This window comes from Rhinopithecus bieti, unplaced genomic scaffold (assembly GCF_001698545.2).
Source record: "Rhinopithecus bieti isolate Rb0 unplaced genomic scaffold, ASM169854v2 scaffold_36840, whole genome shotgun sequence".
Classification (NCBI taxonomy): domain Eukaryota; kingdom Metazoa; phylum Chordata; class Mammalia; order Primates; family Cercopithecidae; genus Rhinopithecus; species Rhinopithecus bieti.
Window position 1 is genome coordinate 1385164 of NW_016816502.1, and position 17111 is coordinate 1402274.

The following is a 17111-nucleotide window of genomic DNA, read 5'->3' on the forward strand; positions in this document are numbered from 1 at the left end:
AAAAACAATTTATTTTTAAATGCTGGCTAGACACAGTGGCTCACACCTGCAATCCCAGCCATTTAGGAGACTGAGGCGGGAGGATTGCTTGCACCCAGGAGTTCAAGACCAGCCTGGGCAACACAGAGAGATCTCCATCTCTACCAAAAATTAAAATAATTAGCCAGGTGTAGTGGTGCATGTCTGCAGTCCCAGCTACTTAGGATGCTGAGGTGGGGGACTGCTTGAGCCCAGGAGGTTGAGGTTGCAGTGGGTCATAATTGTGCCACTTCACTCTAACCTGCGCCTTACAGTGAGACCCTGTCTTAAAAAAACAATAGTAATAAAATGCTATCAGCTTTTCTCTGGGTGGTAGAATTTGAGGGTAGTATTTCCATTCCTTCCTTCCTTATTTCCTTCCTTATTTCCTTCCTCCCTTCCTTCCTTCCTTCCTTCCTTCCTTCCTTCCTTCCTTCCTTCCTTCTTTCTTTCCTCCCTCCCTCCCTCTTTCACTTTCTCTCTCTTTCCTCTCTCTTTCTGTCTTTCTTTCTTGGTCTTGCTCTGTCATTTAGGCTGGAGTGCAGTGGCATGATCATGGCTCACTCAGCCTTGATCCTTTCACCTCAGCCTCCTGAGTAGCTGGGACTTCAGGTGTGTACCACACCACACCTGGCTAATTTTCTTATTTTTTGTAGAGATGAGAACTCACTATGCTGCTCAGGCTGATTTCAAACTCCTGGGCTCAAGTAACCCTCCTGCCTTAGCCTCCCAAAGTGCTGGGATTATAAGCATAAGCCACCATGCTCAGCCAATATAGTTTCTCTATAGTTTCCTTTTATCTTTCTATTTATTTGTCTTTTTACTTAAAATTTCTATTTTTCAATTATGCTGGATCTTTATCTTTTCTGTGTTTTAGTTTTGTTTTGTTTAGGGTCCCACTTTATTGCCCATGCTGGAGTTCAGTGGCACAATCTCAGTTCACTGCAGCCTCCACCTCCTGAGCCCAGGTGATCCTCCTAATTCAGTCTCCTGAGTAGCTGAGACTACAGGCATGTGCCACCACACCCAGCTAACATTTTGTGGAGACGGAGTTTTGCCATGTTGCCCAGGCTGGTCTCAACCTCCTGAGCTCAAGTGATCTGCCCGCCTCGGCCTCCCACAGTGCTAGCATTACAGGCGTGAGCCGCTGCGCCTGGCCATGTATTTCCTTCCTTTACCTTTCTCTTTTTTGAAGTAATAAAGCTAATAAAAATAACTTGTTGAAAGAGGATACAATATTTGTGTTGTCCCATCTGGAAATGAAGTTAGAAACTTGCTCCCATGTTTGTAATGCTTCTCCAAGAGCTCATTCCTGACAACCTATACACCACAGAAAAGAAAAGACACTTCATTATTTCGGACATAAAGTCGTAAGTACGACAACAATGGACATCAGCTGGTTACTAGACGGTCATACAAACCATTTATTAATTTAAATTTTGGCCCTGCTTCAACAACAGGAGACAACCCTTAGCAATTATTAACAGATTGTCCCTAACCCTTGCAAGTATAACTTGATAAAAATCCTTCTGGTAGAAATCTGACATTACATATCAATTTTAATTTATTTTATTTTATGAATGTTACTATAAGAACAAAACAAAAGCAGATAAAAACCAGCCCCTGCACAATGTGCAGTGCCATTGCTATCATAAATCAGATATTCATGCATGCATGAGTCTGTTTCTGGACTCTATTATGCATATGGATTTCCTTGTTTATCCTGCCCCAATACTATACTGCCTTAATTACTGTATCTTGTAATAGATCTTAATAGCTGGTAGAACACATCCTCCTCTCCTCAGCCTCTTCTTCTTCAAGAGTGTTTTGGTTACTCTAGGTTCCTTATATTTCCACATACATTTTAGAATCAACTTGTCAAGACTTCCCTTCCCCCAATACACACACATAGGCAATTGTGTTAGAATCTGAGATTACGTTGGATCTATAGATCACTCTGGAAAGAATGATCAAAGAGTGTCATCTCTAAAAAGGAAGAGGTAGGCTAAAATATCTCATTATGAATGTGGTTTTCTTTATTTTTCCTTTTGCTTCTGTGAAATTTTGCTTCATATATTTCTGAGGCTGTGCTAATATGGACAATATATTTTGTAATGCTATATCTTACTGGTGGATTGAAATTTTGTCAATTAAAAAGTGATCATCTTTATCTTTATCTTATAAAGTGATCCTCTTATCTTTATCTTACACTTTTTTTTCTTTTTTTTTTTGAGACAGAGTCTTGCTCTGTTGCCCAGGCTGGTGTGCAGTGGTAAGATCTCGACTCACTGCAACCTCCACCTCCTGGGTGTAAGTGATTTTCCTGCCTCAGCCTCCTAAGTAGCTGGGATTACAGGCATGTGCCACCATGCCTGGCTAATCTTTGTATTTTTAGTAGAGATGGGGTTTCACTATGTTGGCCAGGCTAGTCTCAAACTCCCTACCTCAGGTGGTCTGCCTGCTTTGGTCTCCTAGAGAGCTGGGATTACAGGTGTGAGCCACTGCACCTGACCTATCTTACACTTTCTTGAAATACATTTTAACTGGGTATAGAATTCTAGATTGGCCATTGTTTTCTTTCACCACACTGAAGACATTCCATTGCCTTTGAGCCTCTATTGTTGCTGTTGGGAGGTTATCTGCCAGTCTGTTTTCTTTTAAATGTAACCTGAACTTTTTTTCCTCTGTTACTTCTAAGAATTCTTTCTTTCCTTTTTTTTTGTTTTGTTTTCTGTCTTTAGTTTTCTGCAGTTTCACTATAATGTGTCTAGAATTTTTTTTTTTCTCATACTGCTTGAGATCACTGGGATTCTTAAACCTGTCGATGGGTCTCTTTTATCAGTTTTGAAAAATTATCATCCATTATCTTTTAAAATATTAGCACTGCCTGATTATCTTTTTTTCTCTCCTTCTGGGATTTTGAATAAATGCATGTTAGACGTCTCATTTTGTTTTTGTACCATACACTCTGTCTTGTGTTTCTTGCCTTTTTTTTTTATCCCCATAATGAATTTTGATATTTTTTCTTTTCAACCTTTCTTCCTGGGCATTGGTTCTTTCTTTAGTGGAGTCTAACCTGCTTTCAGCTCTCATCTTTCAAGTTTTTAATTTCGATTGTTGTATTTTTCATTTCAGTTGTTGCAGTTTTCATTTTCATTTCAGTTCATTTTTTTCCATTTCAAATTTGCTACATCAGTTTATAGTTTTCTCTTCCCTTCATATATCTTCAAGCTGATCTCTTATTTTCATGATCACAGTTAGACTTCCTCATTTTCCAAAGTCTTTTCAGGTCTCTTCTGATTGATTATTATTCCTCTGGATTTTTACTTGTATTGTTAAGTTTTCTTGTGTTCTTGGTTATTTTTCACTGTATGCTGGTAACTGAACTTGAAAAACAATTTGTAGGTGTGATTTGAAGGTTGAATTAGTGACCTTCCTCCAAAGATAGTTTGGATTTACTTCTGCCAGTCACCTGGGTTTACTGACACCCCTTATATTCTTTTTGTTTGTTTGTTTGTTTTGAGATGGGTCTTGCTCTGTCACCCAGGCTGGAGTGCATGATCATAGCTCACTGCTGTCTCAAACTCCTCAGCTCAGGTGATTCTCCTGCCTCAACCTCCCAAGTAGGTGGGCCTACAGGCATGTGCTGTCATGCCCAGCTAATTAACTAAAAAATATTTTTTTTTTTTTTTTTTGAGACGGAGTCTTGCTCCATTGCCCAGGCTGGAGTGCAATGGTGTGATCTGGGCTCAGTGCAACCTCTGCCTCCCAGGTTTAAACAATTCTCTGCCTCAGCCTCCCGAGTAGCTGGGATTACAGGTGCCCGCCACCTTGCCCAGCTAATTTTTGTATTTTGGTAGAGATGCAGTTTCACCGTGTTGCCCAGGCTGGTCTCGAACTCCTGAACTCAGGCAGTCCACCCACCTTGGTCTCCCCAAGTGCTAGGGCTCACAGGCGTGAGCCAACACACCCAGCCAAAAAAATTTTTTTAGAGATGGGATTTTGCTATGTTCCTCAGGCTGGTTTCAAACTCGTGGCCTCAAGTGATCCTCCCACCTTAGCCTCCTGAGTAGCTGGCATTACAGGTGCAAGCCAGTTTGCCTGGTTCACCCCTTAAATTCTATATCTCCCAAGATAAACAAACCAGGTCTCAGTAATTTAATTCTGAGAAGTCTATTCTGAGGGACTATACTTACATAGAAATGTACTTACATACAAGGATATTTAAAGAAATGGCATTTATATAGCAAAAAATTGTTAAGAATCAGTATGTCCAAGAACAGAAAAATGGGTTAAACTACATGATAAATTATATAGCTATTAAAATAATATTAATGTAAGCTATATAATATCATGATTTTTTTTTTTTTTTTTTAGACAGGGTCTTGCTCTGTTACCCAGGCTGGAGTGCAGTGGCACAAACTTGGTTCACTGCAACCTCTGCCCCTAGGCTCAAGGGATCCTCCTGCCTCAGCACCCCAAGTAGCTGGGACTACAGGTGCATGTCAACATGCACAGCTAATTTTTCTATATTTTGTAGAGATGGGGTTTTGTCTTGTTGTCCAGGCTGGTCTTGAACCTCTGGAGTCCAGCAATCTGCCTGCTTTGGCTTCCCAAAGTGCTAGGATTAAAGGTGTGAGCCAATGTACCTGGTCTTGGAAAATTTGTTTTTATAATTAAGTTTAAAAAAGAGATATAAGTATGTTAACAAAAACCCATGCAAGGAAAACCATCTAGAACAGTGTTAATATAACTTTTGATTACAAGAAAAATGTTCTATATCATCACTGCAGTTCAGTAGCCACTAGTTACATGTAGCTATCTAAGACTTGTGGAATGGCTAGTGTGACTGAGAAATTACATTTTTAATTTAATTTAATTTAAATCTAAATAGCCAAAGGTAGTATTGCTACCATATTGGGCAGTGCAAGTCTAGAAAATATTGAAATATTAATGTTTTGGGAGAAGTGATTGAGACTTTTGGTAATTTTCTTCCTTTCCTTTTAATTTTCTAAGGGTTCCAAATGTTCTCTAATACGCAACTCTTACATTTTAAAGTAAAAGGCTTTAACCCAAACATAAGACATTGTTATAAAGTCTAGTAGAACTTAAAAGGCCAAGTCTGTACCAATTCTTTTTGACAACTAGTTAAATGCATCATGTAGCCAAGCTTCATGAAAGATTATATAATTTTAGGTTAAACTGTTTTTTTAAAATACCAAGTAAAAAAATTACAAGTTCATTACCTTTCCACATGCTATCCGAGAATCACAACAAATGATGGACATGTTACTATTTCTCAGTTGAAAATCAAATACAATGTCATCAATTGTCTGTTTTTCTGGAATATCCACAGAAAGTTGATAAGAAATTGTTTTTAAGCGCTTTGAATCTAGTGGGAAAAGAATCACATAGAAATACATATATGTTTTAAATTTTCTAAAGCCTCTTTTCTAAAATGAAATTTCAAACTCCAATATAAATACACTGATTCATAAGAAATTTTTATATTCAAATTTTTCATCATCTTTAAAAATTTTATTATTCCCCTTTGTCAAAAAATGAGAACATTCCTTTGTTAAAAGAAGAAAAATGAGACCGGGTGCAGTGGCTCATGCCTGTAATCCCAGAACTTTGGGAGGTTGAGGCGGCTGGATTACTTGAGGTCAGGAGTTTGAGACCAGTCTGGCCAACATGGTGAAACCTCATCTCTACCAAAAATACATTCATTAACCAGGTGTGGTGGCGGGTGCCTGTAGTCCCAGCTGCTTGTGAGGCTCAGGCAGGAAAATTGCTTGAACCGGGAGGCAGAGGTTGCAGTTAGCCAAGATCGTGCCACTGCACTCCAGCCTGGGTGACAGAGCGGGACTCTGTCTCAAAAAAAAAAAAACACACACACAGAAAGAAATTTTAAAAATGACAATTTTCATTAAGTGGAACTTTCTGGCCTTAGTTCTAGTAGAACTGACACTCTAACAGTTGGATATCAGGAAACTTTATATTAGGGATTTAGTTACAAAATAAATAAAATATATCTTCTCTAAGTATCTTTTTTTTTTTGGCAGTTCAACTTTTATTTTTTTTCATTTTATTTTATTATTTTAATAGTTTTTTGGGGAACAGGTGGTGTTTGGTTACATGAATAAGTTCTTTAGTGGCGATTTCTGAGATTTAGGTGCACTTACCACCTGAGCAGTGATGTGAAGTCTTTTAACTCCCACCACCCTCCCACCTTTTCCCCCTGAATCCCTAAAGTCCACTGTATCATTCTTATGCCTTTGTGTCCTCATAGCTTAGCTCCCATCTAAGTATCTTTTCAGTAGCTCTGGGTGGTAGAGGAGGAGCCTGATGCCCAGAAAGATTAAGTCATTTACCCCGAATCAGACAGCCTGTAAGGAGAAAAGCAAGGATATAAATCTAGGACTTCTGATTCTAAACTCAGTGTTTCTTCAACTGTACCAGAACTACAGTGATACTAGCAAGCTGACTTACACAACAACTAATATATGAAGAAAATAAGCTTTTTTTTTCTTTTTTTTTTGAGACAGGAGTTTCGCTCTTGTTGACCAGGCTGGAGTGCAATGGCACGATCCCAGCTCACTGTAACCTCCGCCTCCCAGGTTCAAGTGATTCTCCTGCCTCAGTCTCCTGAGTAGCTAGGATTGCAGGCGCCTGCTACCATGCCAGCTAACTTTTGTATTTTTAGTAGAGATGGGGGTTTCACTACGTTGGTTGGCAGGCCAGTCTCGAACTCCTGACCTCAGGCGATCCACCTGCCTCGGTCTCCCAAAGTGCTGGGATTACAGGCGTAAACCACAGCGCCCGGCCAAGTTGACTTATTTTTGACAGATTTTCTATACCCAAGCTTGAAAACAAAATGGAAAGTATGCTTAATAAAATATGAGACAATGAACTTGAAAGCTCTTTGTAGTTATCTGTAAAATGCTCTATAGGTGTTACTAATTTATTTCAATGAATAATAACAACGAGATGAAGACTGAAAATGCCAAAAACCAGATGGCTGGAAACACTAGTTTTTTTGAGCCATTTTGATGGACACAGGCTATACTGTCCTTAGAAATAAAAAATTTTCAATACTACTACTTATTATTATTTTTTATAGAGATGGGATCTCACTATTTTACCCAGACTGGTCTCGAACTTCTGGGCTCAAGTGATTCTCCCACTTTGGCTTCCCAAATTGTTGGGATTACAGGTGTGAGTCACTGCATCTAGCCAATACTATTTTTAAAATACACCCATTTCATCTTTTGGTTAAACATCTGAGCTTTCTGACGTTGTACAACAGGTCTATAAGATCAGCACTGATGAACTCACCATCTTCAGAGAAATGAGTCTGTTCCCTTGATATTATTGCAAAATGTCTGGCCATTCGTTGCTCCTGTTTCCTACAAAATCAAAAAACATCAGGCATAAATCTGAAATGCGGTTGAAACTTAAAACAGTCTACTACAAAATTCAGCTGCTTAAATGCCATCCTTGTCTGTTTGATCTGTTATTACTTGTGAATCTAGGAAATACATCTTCAAAATTATATATCTTGAAAAACTGAGGTTCATTTACAAAAAAAGCTCCAATTAAGTTGGCCTGTATGAGTTTTGGTATCAAAGGCTCAATGTTACCTTTGCAGGGCTTTTTCTTTTGCCTTGAGTCTGTTGACCTCACTGTCATGGGCTGCATGAGGGTCAATAGCAATTAATTCAGCTTTAGGGGATTTTATTTTTATTTGTTCCTCATAGATATAATCAATCAGATTTTGGAAAGCAACACAGCAGGAGGCCTGGAAAACACAGAAGTTACTTTCATCTCATCAGTCCTAGATGAAGATGATTAGAGGGGATAAAAATGACTAACAAGGTTTGAATAACAATCTATCATAAGTTTTTATTCTGGTAATAGCTTTATTAAGATATAACTCACATACCATACAATTCACCCATTTAAAAAGTACAATTCATTTGTTTTAGTATATTCACAGAGTTGTACAATCATCATCACAATCAATTTTAGAATCTGAAACCTGTCCTCACTAACAGTCACTTCCTCTCCTTTCTTCTTCACAGCCTCTGGCAACCACTAATTTACATTCTGTCTCTAAATTTTCCTGTTCTGTATAGTTTATAAAATGGAACCATACAACATGTGGCACTCTTTATGTCTGGCTTCTTTCACTTAGCATAATGTTTTCAGGGTTTGTCCATATGGTAACATGTTTCAGTACTTCATATGTCTTTTTATGGCTGAATAATATTTCATGGTATGGATATACCACATTTTATTCATCCATTGATGGACAGTTGGGTTGTTTCTATATTTTGGTTATTATGAATCATGCCGCTGTGAACATTTTTGTACAAGTTTTTGTGTGGACATATGTTGCCATTTTCTTGGATATAAACCTAGGAATAGAACTGATGGCATATGGTTACCGTATGTTGAACCTTTCAAGGAACTACTAGACTGTTTTCCAAAGTGATGCACCATTTTATATTCCCCCTCAGCAGTACATGTGGCTTCTAATTTCTCTACATCTTTATCAACACTTGTTGTTATCTGTCTTTGAAATTATACCCATCCTAGTGGGTGTGAAGTGGTATCCCATTGTGCTTGTGATTTGCATTTCCCTGACAGCTAAGACACAACTCTTTTTTTTTTTTGGAGACGGAATCTCACTCTGTTGCCCAGCCTGGAGTGCAGTGGTGTGACCTCAGCTCACTGCAACCTCCGCCTCCTGGGTTCAAGCAATTCTCCTGCCGCAGCCTCCCGAGTAGCTGGGACTACAGGTGAACGCTGCCACACCCGGTTACTTTTTTGTATTTTAGTAGAGATAGGGTTTCACCGTGTTGCCCAGGGTGGTCTCGACCTCCTGAGCTCAGGCAATCCAACCACCTCGGCCTTCCAAAGTAAGCCCGACCTAACTCTTTTAAAAATGGTAACGCCGGGGAAAGATGCAAGAGAAAATACTACATATGTTTAAAGATAATACTATTTCCACAGTAAACCTGCCTTAGAACTTACATGCCCCTTTGATTCAGAGCAAACATCCACATTAGAAAAAAATGCTCTTAGATCGCTTCCACAAAATTCACATTTGGGTGATGTCTCTTCCTCTTCATCCTTCAGAGAGAGAGGAAAAAATTAAAGAAGTCCCTACAAAGAGGCCCAGAGGCTCTGAGAGCAGCAGGAGCACAACCCTGGGCATGGTCAATGAATGCAACAGCAGTGGTGATGAGATGTGCCAGGATGTGATATCACTTCCATTTAAGGGCTGGTGAGGCTTGAGGAGCCTGAGGTGGTGTTTTGCAGGTCTTTGTCTGGTGCAATTCCCTGGAGCAGAGCTGAGCCTATTAGGAAGTGTGTGGTCTTCGGGATGCCTCCCTCGTATAAGAAGAAAGTTGCAGAAATGAATTCACTGTGGATACCAGAGTCTCTTGTTGGGGAGAGGAATGTGTATTATATACCTAGATGCAAGAGACAAGGATAACACACACTGGATTTTATGCAAATGGTCTAAGGTATTTGAACATCATTAACTCTTTCAAGAAGTGACAAGTAAGAAAAAACCTTGATATTACTGTGTAGGTCAACATGTACAATGACCAACTTTCTAAAATAAATGAGAGTCCCTTCTCCAGGGGAGCCTAGGTGGGAGCTCTGAATTTTGTCTGTATTGTGAAGGTAATTCAGGATAGGGAGGAGGAGGGGAGGCAAAACAAGGGAGAGATTGGGAGTTAGGGGCTCAGCTGACCCAATGTGGAGCTGATACACTGTGGCCATGTCAATGATCTGAGGTCATGTCTGTGACTGCACAGGCTCCTGAGCAGGTAAGCAGCCAAGCCTCAGTACAGGCCTCCAGGAAGAGACCTAGATCATGACTTGCAGACCATTAACACCACCAGGGCATCTGTATATGGCATGGAAACCATTCTCTGAGACTGGCAAAAATGCCTAACATAGGGCTAAAAAGTGACTAAGGTGGCCAGTGCAGCCAGGGATTCACTACCCCAGAGTAAGGTCCAACATATTTAGGCCACTGAAACTCCCCAATAGTAAGTACTGCACATTGCTAAAAGCAGAATGCTTGGAGAGGGAAGTCTTGCTCTAGAGAGATGATGGAGGAAAATCTAGGATAGCTATCAAATGACGGAGTAGGGGAGAAAGAGAGCTGGGCAATACCAAGCCATTCACAACCTGCTTCATACAAGGGACTTGGTAGTGAACCCCTCAGTCCATTGTCCTTTCACCCTCAGCTTGGGGTGAAGCAAGATGGAGAGACTTCAAAAGACCATGAGGGAGGCTGGGCGCGGTGGCTCACACCTGTAATCCCAGCACTTTGGGAGGCCGAGGCAGGCGATCACCTGAGGTCAGGAATTTGAAACCAGCCTGATCACCATGGTAAACCCTGTCTCTGCTAAAAATTCAAAAATTAGCCAGGCATGGTGGTGTGCGCCTGTAGTCCCAGGTACTAGCGAAGCTGAGGTGAGAGGATTGCTTGAACCCGGGAGGCAGAGGTTGCAGCGAGCTGAGATCACGTCACTGCACTCCAGCACTCCAGCTTGGGTGACAGAGTGAGATTCCATCTCAAAACAAAAACAAAAAGACCATGAGGGGAGTTGGGATCTTCACCTGAAGAGGGTGTGCTAGAGAGAAGAGCTGGGCAAGCCAGCTGCTGCTACCCCTGCACTAGATTGGCATCAACACTAGACCTTAAAGACCTGCTGAGGAGCAGGAGGAGCCAGCCTCGTCCAAGTGCCAACCTCGTCCAAGCTTAGGGACATCTTGGGGGAGAAGCCGCAAGGCCTTCCCCATGGTAAGACCCATCTCTGGGTGTTGCGGGAGGAGAGTATAACCTCAGAGACATCCCTAGATACAAGCCTTTGTGGTGCAGAAAAAGGGAGGTGCTACATTTAAAAAAAGAATCTCAGGGCCGGGAGTGATGGCTCATGCCTGTAATCCCAGAATTTTGGGAGGCAAAAGTAGGGATATTGCTTGAGCCCAGGAGTTCAGCTCACCCTGAGCAATATAGTGAGACCACATCTTTTAAATAAATAAATAAAAAGAAAAAAGAATATCAGCCTGAAGAGTCTGTTGAGTGACCATAAAGTGACCTGGGTAAATACAAAGAGTAAATGTTTATAGATATTATATTACATGATATACTTAATGTTTCCCCTCACTAGATTGCATAGCTCAATGTACTGTACAAAATAGCAATGAACATCACCTCAGCGCATCCATACAGCATTTCCACTAATCTCTACATGTGCATCCATGATGTGTTGCCTTGCATGATTCGTGCCCCTTATTGTTAATGAATAAACCTGCACCTTTACTATGCCCAAGAAGAAGTCATCAAGGGTTCTCAGATCTGGGGAGTGAGCAGTTCTGTCCACATGGCCATGGCATCCAATCCAGGTTTGGAAACAACCATTCCACCAGTCAGTCCCTCACCCCTCTAGCGGCAGTGTGGTGGTGCACCATCTTATTGGAATTACTTGAGGTAACCTTTCTCTTGCCCTTCAAGTACAGGAATTAACTGGTCACTTCACATGACCAAATATGGCAAATATTCACCCATGTTTCCAGGCTTTGTTCTTTTTCTTTTTCTTCTTCTTCTTCTTTTTTTTAATAATAAGCCTGGGAAACATAGTGAGACCCATCTCTGCAAAATATTTAAAAAATTAGCTAGGCATAGTGGTGCACACCTGTGGTCTCAGCTACCTGGGAGGCGGAGGTGAGAGGATTGCTTGAGCCCGGGAGGTTGAGACTATAGTGAACCACAATTGTGTCACTTACACTGTAGCCTGGGTGACACAGCAAGACCTTGTCTCGAAAAACAATAATAAAATAATAATAATTATTTTTTTAAAGACAGGGTCTCTCTCTGTCACCTAGGCTGTTCTCAAGTGATCTGTTTCAGCCTCCCAAAGTGCTGGGATTACAGGTGTGAGCCACTGCGTCTGGCCTGTTTCCAGGCTTTGCGGCCACTCTTACGGGTTGAATTGTGTATCCCAAAAAGATACATTGAAGTCCTAACTCCTGCTACCTGTGAATGCGACCTTATTGAGAAATAGTCTGTGCAAATGTAACCAAGTTAAGATGAGGTCATTAGAGTGGGCCCAAATCCAATTGGACTTGGTGTCCTTAGAAAAGGGAGACATTTGGACCCAGACACACAGAGAGAATGCTGTGACAACTGAGGCAGAGATTGGAGTGATGCAGCTGCAAGCCAAGGAATGCCAAAACTGCTGCCACAACCACAAGCTAGGAAGAAGGAAGGTAGGATTCGCCACTGTATGTTGGCCCTGCCAAAACACTGATTTTGAACTTCTAGCCTCCATAACTACAAGAAAGTAAGTTTCTGTTGTTTTAAGCCACCCAGTTTGTGGTACTAGTTATAGCAGCCCTAGGCGACTAACACAGTCACTGTAAGTGCTGTTCTAAGTAATTGAGCTCTTTGGCTTTTTTTTTTTTTCCTTTTAGAGCCTTTTCACTGTCTACTGTGCAAATCATTTTTTTAATGTCATTTTAAAAGAGTAATAATAAAAAACATGAATTAAAATCACCTTGAAGTTAATGTCTAAATTGGAGCTCTCTTCTTTGTATGCCAGAATGGTTGGTGGTCCAACGCTGGGTAACGTTCTTAGAGAAGGCTCGAATAGTGTTATGAAGTCTTCCTTAAACTAAATTTAAACAGAGAAAGGGGTGGCGAGGGGAAATAATTGAAGACTGGATAAGCCATTTTTACTATGAGAACAGTGTACTAGTTAGTATGATAAACATTTCTTACCTCCAGCTCATACAAAATATTTAGTTTTGGCTCTTCTGGATTAATTACCCATTTTTCTGAAGAGAAAGAATAGATTTATAAGAAATGTTTAAAGCCTTTGTGCAGTGCATTCCACTTCTGTAATTTGGAGATTCACACCCACTATCATCCTCCTCGCTTAGCACGCACACATTGTTCAGATGCCCTGAACCCTGACGTTTTTGCCACCTTCTTACACCTGTTCTTAGGCGAGTCCTTTTGCAAAGCAGATGGGCTCTGTGCAAGTTCAGGTGATTCCCTACTGGTAGTTTACCTTTGCCAGCAAAAGGAGACAATGCCAAACATGTATTTACCTCTTAACTTAGATGCCAGACATTCAGGTTCAGCTTTCTTCACTTTAGAGGCTGTTTTCTTCCCTGTGAAAACAGTGTACATGTGTCATCAATCTGACAAAGTAGAAAAGAAGCTGAATATAAAAGAATATACATCCCTTGGAAAAATAAGTACCCTCACTATGTTTCTTTTGTCTTTTAATCTTTTGTCTCTTTTTCCAAATAACATTTTGCCAACAATAAGGAATAAACAAAGGAAAGTTAGCATTCTTTTTTTTTTTTTTTTTTTTTTTTTTTTTGAGACGGAGTCTGGCTCTGCCGCCCAGGCTGGAGTGCAGTGGCCGGATCTCAGCTCACTGCAAGCTCCGCCTCCCAGGTTCACGCCATTCTCCTGTCTCAGCCTCCCGAGTAGCTGGGACTACAGGCGCCCGCCTCGTCGCCCGGCTAGTTTTTTGTATTTTTTAGTAGAGACGGGGTTTCACTGTATTAGCCAGGATGGTCTCGATCTCCTGACCTCGTGATCCGCCCGTCTCGGCCTCCCAAAGTGCTGGGATTACAGGCTTGAGCCACCGCGCCCGGCCGGAAAGTTAGCATTCTATATATCACATTTTAACATGTTTCCCCTTCTTTTCTAGTCCTAGAATACAGTAGTCCCCCTTGATCTGCAGGGGATACATTCCAAGATCCTGAGTGGATGCCTCAAACTGCAGGTATACCAGACCCTACTATGCACAAATTTATTTTTCCTTCACAATTTTACAGATAGAAGATTCATTCTTACCATGTATCTTAGCAACCTCAGCATACTATTTTTTTCTTTTTTAAATGAAGTCAATAACTTTTACCTTTTCACTTAAAGGACACACTTTATGGATTCTCTTTGGCATGTCCAAATTGCCAACATCTCTTATCTTGAGCTTTGGGGCCATGATTAAGAAACCGAGGTCTAGGTACAGTGGCTCACACCTGTATTCCCAGCATTTTGGGAGGCCAAGGTGGGTGGACCACTTGAGGTCAGGAGTTCAAGACCAGCCTAGCCAACAGGGCGAAACCCTGTCTCTACTAAAAATACAAAAATTAGCCAGGTGTGGTGACGGGCACCTGTAGAACCCATGGCAGAAGTTGCAGTGAGCTGAGATTGTGTCATTGTACTCCAACGTGGGCTACCAAGCAAATTTTTGTCTCAAAATAAATAAAATGAAATAAAAGAAAAAGAAATTAATGGTTATTTGAACACAAGCACTGCAATACCACTACAGTCGATCTGAGAATCAGAAGGCTGCTAAGTGACTCCAACAGACAAAGAGATAATTCATGTCCCAGGCAGGACAGAGTGGGCTAGTGAGAGACTTCATCACTCTACTCAGAATATCATGCAATTTACAAGTTACGTGTTGATTATTTCAGAAATTTCCCACTAACGTTTTCAGACTGCAGGCAGCTGAAACCACAGAAGATGAAACTGTAGATAACAGGGGACTATTGTGCTACAGATTAATATTTTCCTTGGTTATAATCATGCTTTGCATACCCTTTTATTTTCTGCTTATTTTAAGTACCATCAATCTACTTTATGTCTGTTATTCTTCATGAGATTTTTCAGGTAGGAGGGTGCTGAGGATTCTAGTTCAAGACAGTGAAATAAACCAGCAGGATTACTCTATCTAGATTCCAGAGCAGCACTGGAAATGGGGAAGAAGGCCATCCACAAATCAGCAACTTTGAGTAAATGTCTAGAAGATTTAAAGCAGATGGGATTGGAATGATGAAAAACTAATGCGAGCAACCTATAATGGGACAGAGGCAAAGTAAAGAGGCTATTTAAGTGCAAGGGACTTATTTTCTTAGCAAAGCCAGGAGAGCAAGGGCTGCTGTTGGAGACAGATATGCTTCAGAAGTTGATCCAGGCTGGGTGTGGTGGTTCATGCCTGTAATCTCAGAACTCTGGGAGGCCAAGGTGGGGGATATTACTTGAGTCCAGGAGTTTGAGAACAGCCTGGGCAAAATATTGAGACCTGGTCTCTATGAAAAACTTTAAAAAAATTAGCTGATTGTGATGGTGCATGCCTGTGGTCCCAGTTACTGGGGGTTAAGGTGGGAGGATCACCTGAGCAGGAGGTTGAGGCTATAGTGAGCTGAGATCATGCCACTGCACTCAAGCCTGGGTGACAGAGCAAGACCTTGTCTCAAAAAAGTAAATAAATAAATAAATAAATAAATAAATAATTTTTTAAAAAAAAGAAGTTGATCTATTTTGGGGAGGTGGGGGACAACGTGGATCATCTGAAAATATTTTAAAGATGTTTCAGGCATCTTTATCCATAGAAATGCTGGCACAGGTATTTTAAAAAATTAATGCACAAAGATTTTTACTAATACATTATTTGTTACAGGGAAGAGCTCAAAAAGAAAAAAACAAAAAAGCAAAACAAGAACAACCCCAATACGTCTAGCATTACATAAGTCACAATAACTGTATATGAGGAAATATTATGCAGTAATTTCAAAGAATTAGGTCAATCATTCCTGACATGGAAAGATGTCCATGATACATTGCTGTCTTAGTTCATTTGGGCTGCTATAACAAAATGCCCTAAACTGGGTATCTCATGGGAAAGGAAAATATACTGGGGCCCCAAAATCACTAAGCTAAAGGGAAAAGTCAAGCTGGGAACTGCTTAGGGAAAACCTGCCTCCCATTCTATTCAATGTCACCCTTCTGCTCACTGAGATTAATGCATATCTGATTGCCTCCTTTGGAGAGGCTAATAAGAAACTCAAAAGAATGGAACCATTTGTCTCTTCTCTACCTATGACCTGGAAGCCCCCTCCTAGGTTTGAGTTGTCCCGCCTCTCCAGATGAAACCAATGTTCGTTACATATGTTGATTGATGTCTCGTGTCTCCCTAAAATGGATAAAACCAAACTGTGCTCTGACCACCTTGGGCACATGTCGCCAGGACCTCCTGAGGCTGTGTCACAGGTGCGCATCCTCAACCTTGGTAAAATAAACTTTCTAAATTAACTGAGACCTGTCTCAGATTTTCGGGGTTCACATTTCGGTAACCACAGAGGAATTCTGAGTGGAGGTACCCCTGATATTTGACAAATCTTCTATTGGTGGTTGGTACTAGCTTGAGCTATCTGTATGGCTCAAACCAATAGGACAATTTGCTGAGGCTTGGAAGCACCCCCTCCAGAGAATCCCTGATCTCAAGTTTGGTCATGATCTAAAGTTTATTTTGCTGTACAACTTCTCTTTTTTTGAAGTTTTACTTGCTTCCAACACAAGGAAGTCATTTTTGTCCTGCTTCCATGACACTGGAAGGCAGGTAACTATTTTATATAACATATATCTTTTATATAACATATATTTTATATCTTTACATAACGAGGCCACCTGTTTGCTAGCCAGGCCAAACCAAAAGTAGTGGTTGTTGTCTCATGCTGCAGTTCCATAGCTAAGGTTCTGCCTGATTTTTTCCACCACAACAGCCTGGGTTTTGTTCCTAAATCAAGCCCTTTCTGGTTTAATACTTGGCACTTCTGAAATAGCAGTAATTTTTCCTAGCTGAAATATGGTAATGAGATTTTAAAACATTTTTTTAAAAGAAGCTCAGTGGTTAAAATTAGCTTAATTAAAAGCTAACATCCAAGATGTGTGTGTGTGTGTATGTGTGCATGTGTATGTTTGTATTTAAAAGGCCTTCATGTTTTAATTTTTTTTCCTCCTAGAATCTTGTCCCTTTTCTTTTGAGCAAAAGTGTTTTCTTCTCAGTTGACTGAATTCTATTTTCTTCATTTACTTCTGCTGTCTCTCCTTTCTCTTGTATCCTCTGCTGCATGAGGAGCCTAAAATAGTTTATAATAGCCCGGGGTTCCTTAAAGAAAACAGAGAAGGTACCAGACTCCCTTTGGGAGAGAATGCTGTTTTTCCCTATGGGAACTCCAAGAGTGTAAACAGACAAGTT

General features: G+C 40.6%; 1 protein-coding gene across 5 annotated transcripts in view; it reads right to left on the reverse strand.

Annotated features, from left to right (window-relative positions):
• The window catches only part of ERICH6 (glutamate rich 6), a 47212-nt gene that overhangs the window by 13513 nt on the left and 16588 nt on the right, over positions 1-17111 (reverse strand). For 4 of the 5 annotated variants that reach the window (XM_017854950.1, XM_017854947.1, XM_017854951.1 and 1 more), the window contains exons 4-11: positions 13162-13224; positions 12830-12885; positions 12606-12722; positions 9058-9156; positions 7662-7819; positions 7357-7427; positions 5265-5410; positions 1253-1338 (exon numbers count right to left, since the gene is read on the reverse strand). In XM_017854950.1, the coding sequence (XP_017710439.1) occupies positions 1253-1338; positions 5265-5410; positions 7357-7427; positions 7662-7819; positions 9058-9156; positions 12606-12722; positions 12830-12885; positions 13162-13224 (796 nt within the window). The remainder of the gene's footprint in view (positions 1-1252; positions 1339-5264; positions 5411-7356; positions 7428-7661; positions 7820-9057; positions 9157-12605; positions 12723-12829; positions 12886-13161; positions 13225-17111) is intronic. The other variant, XM_017854949.1, reaches the window with a different exon arrangement.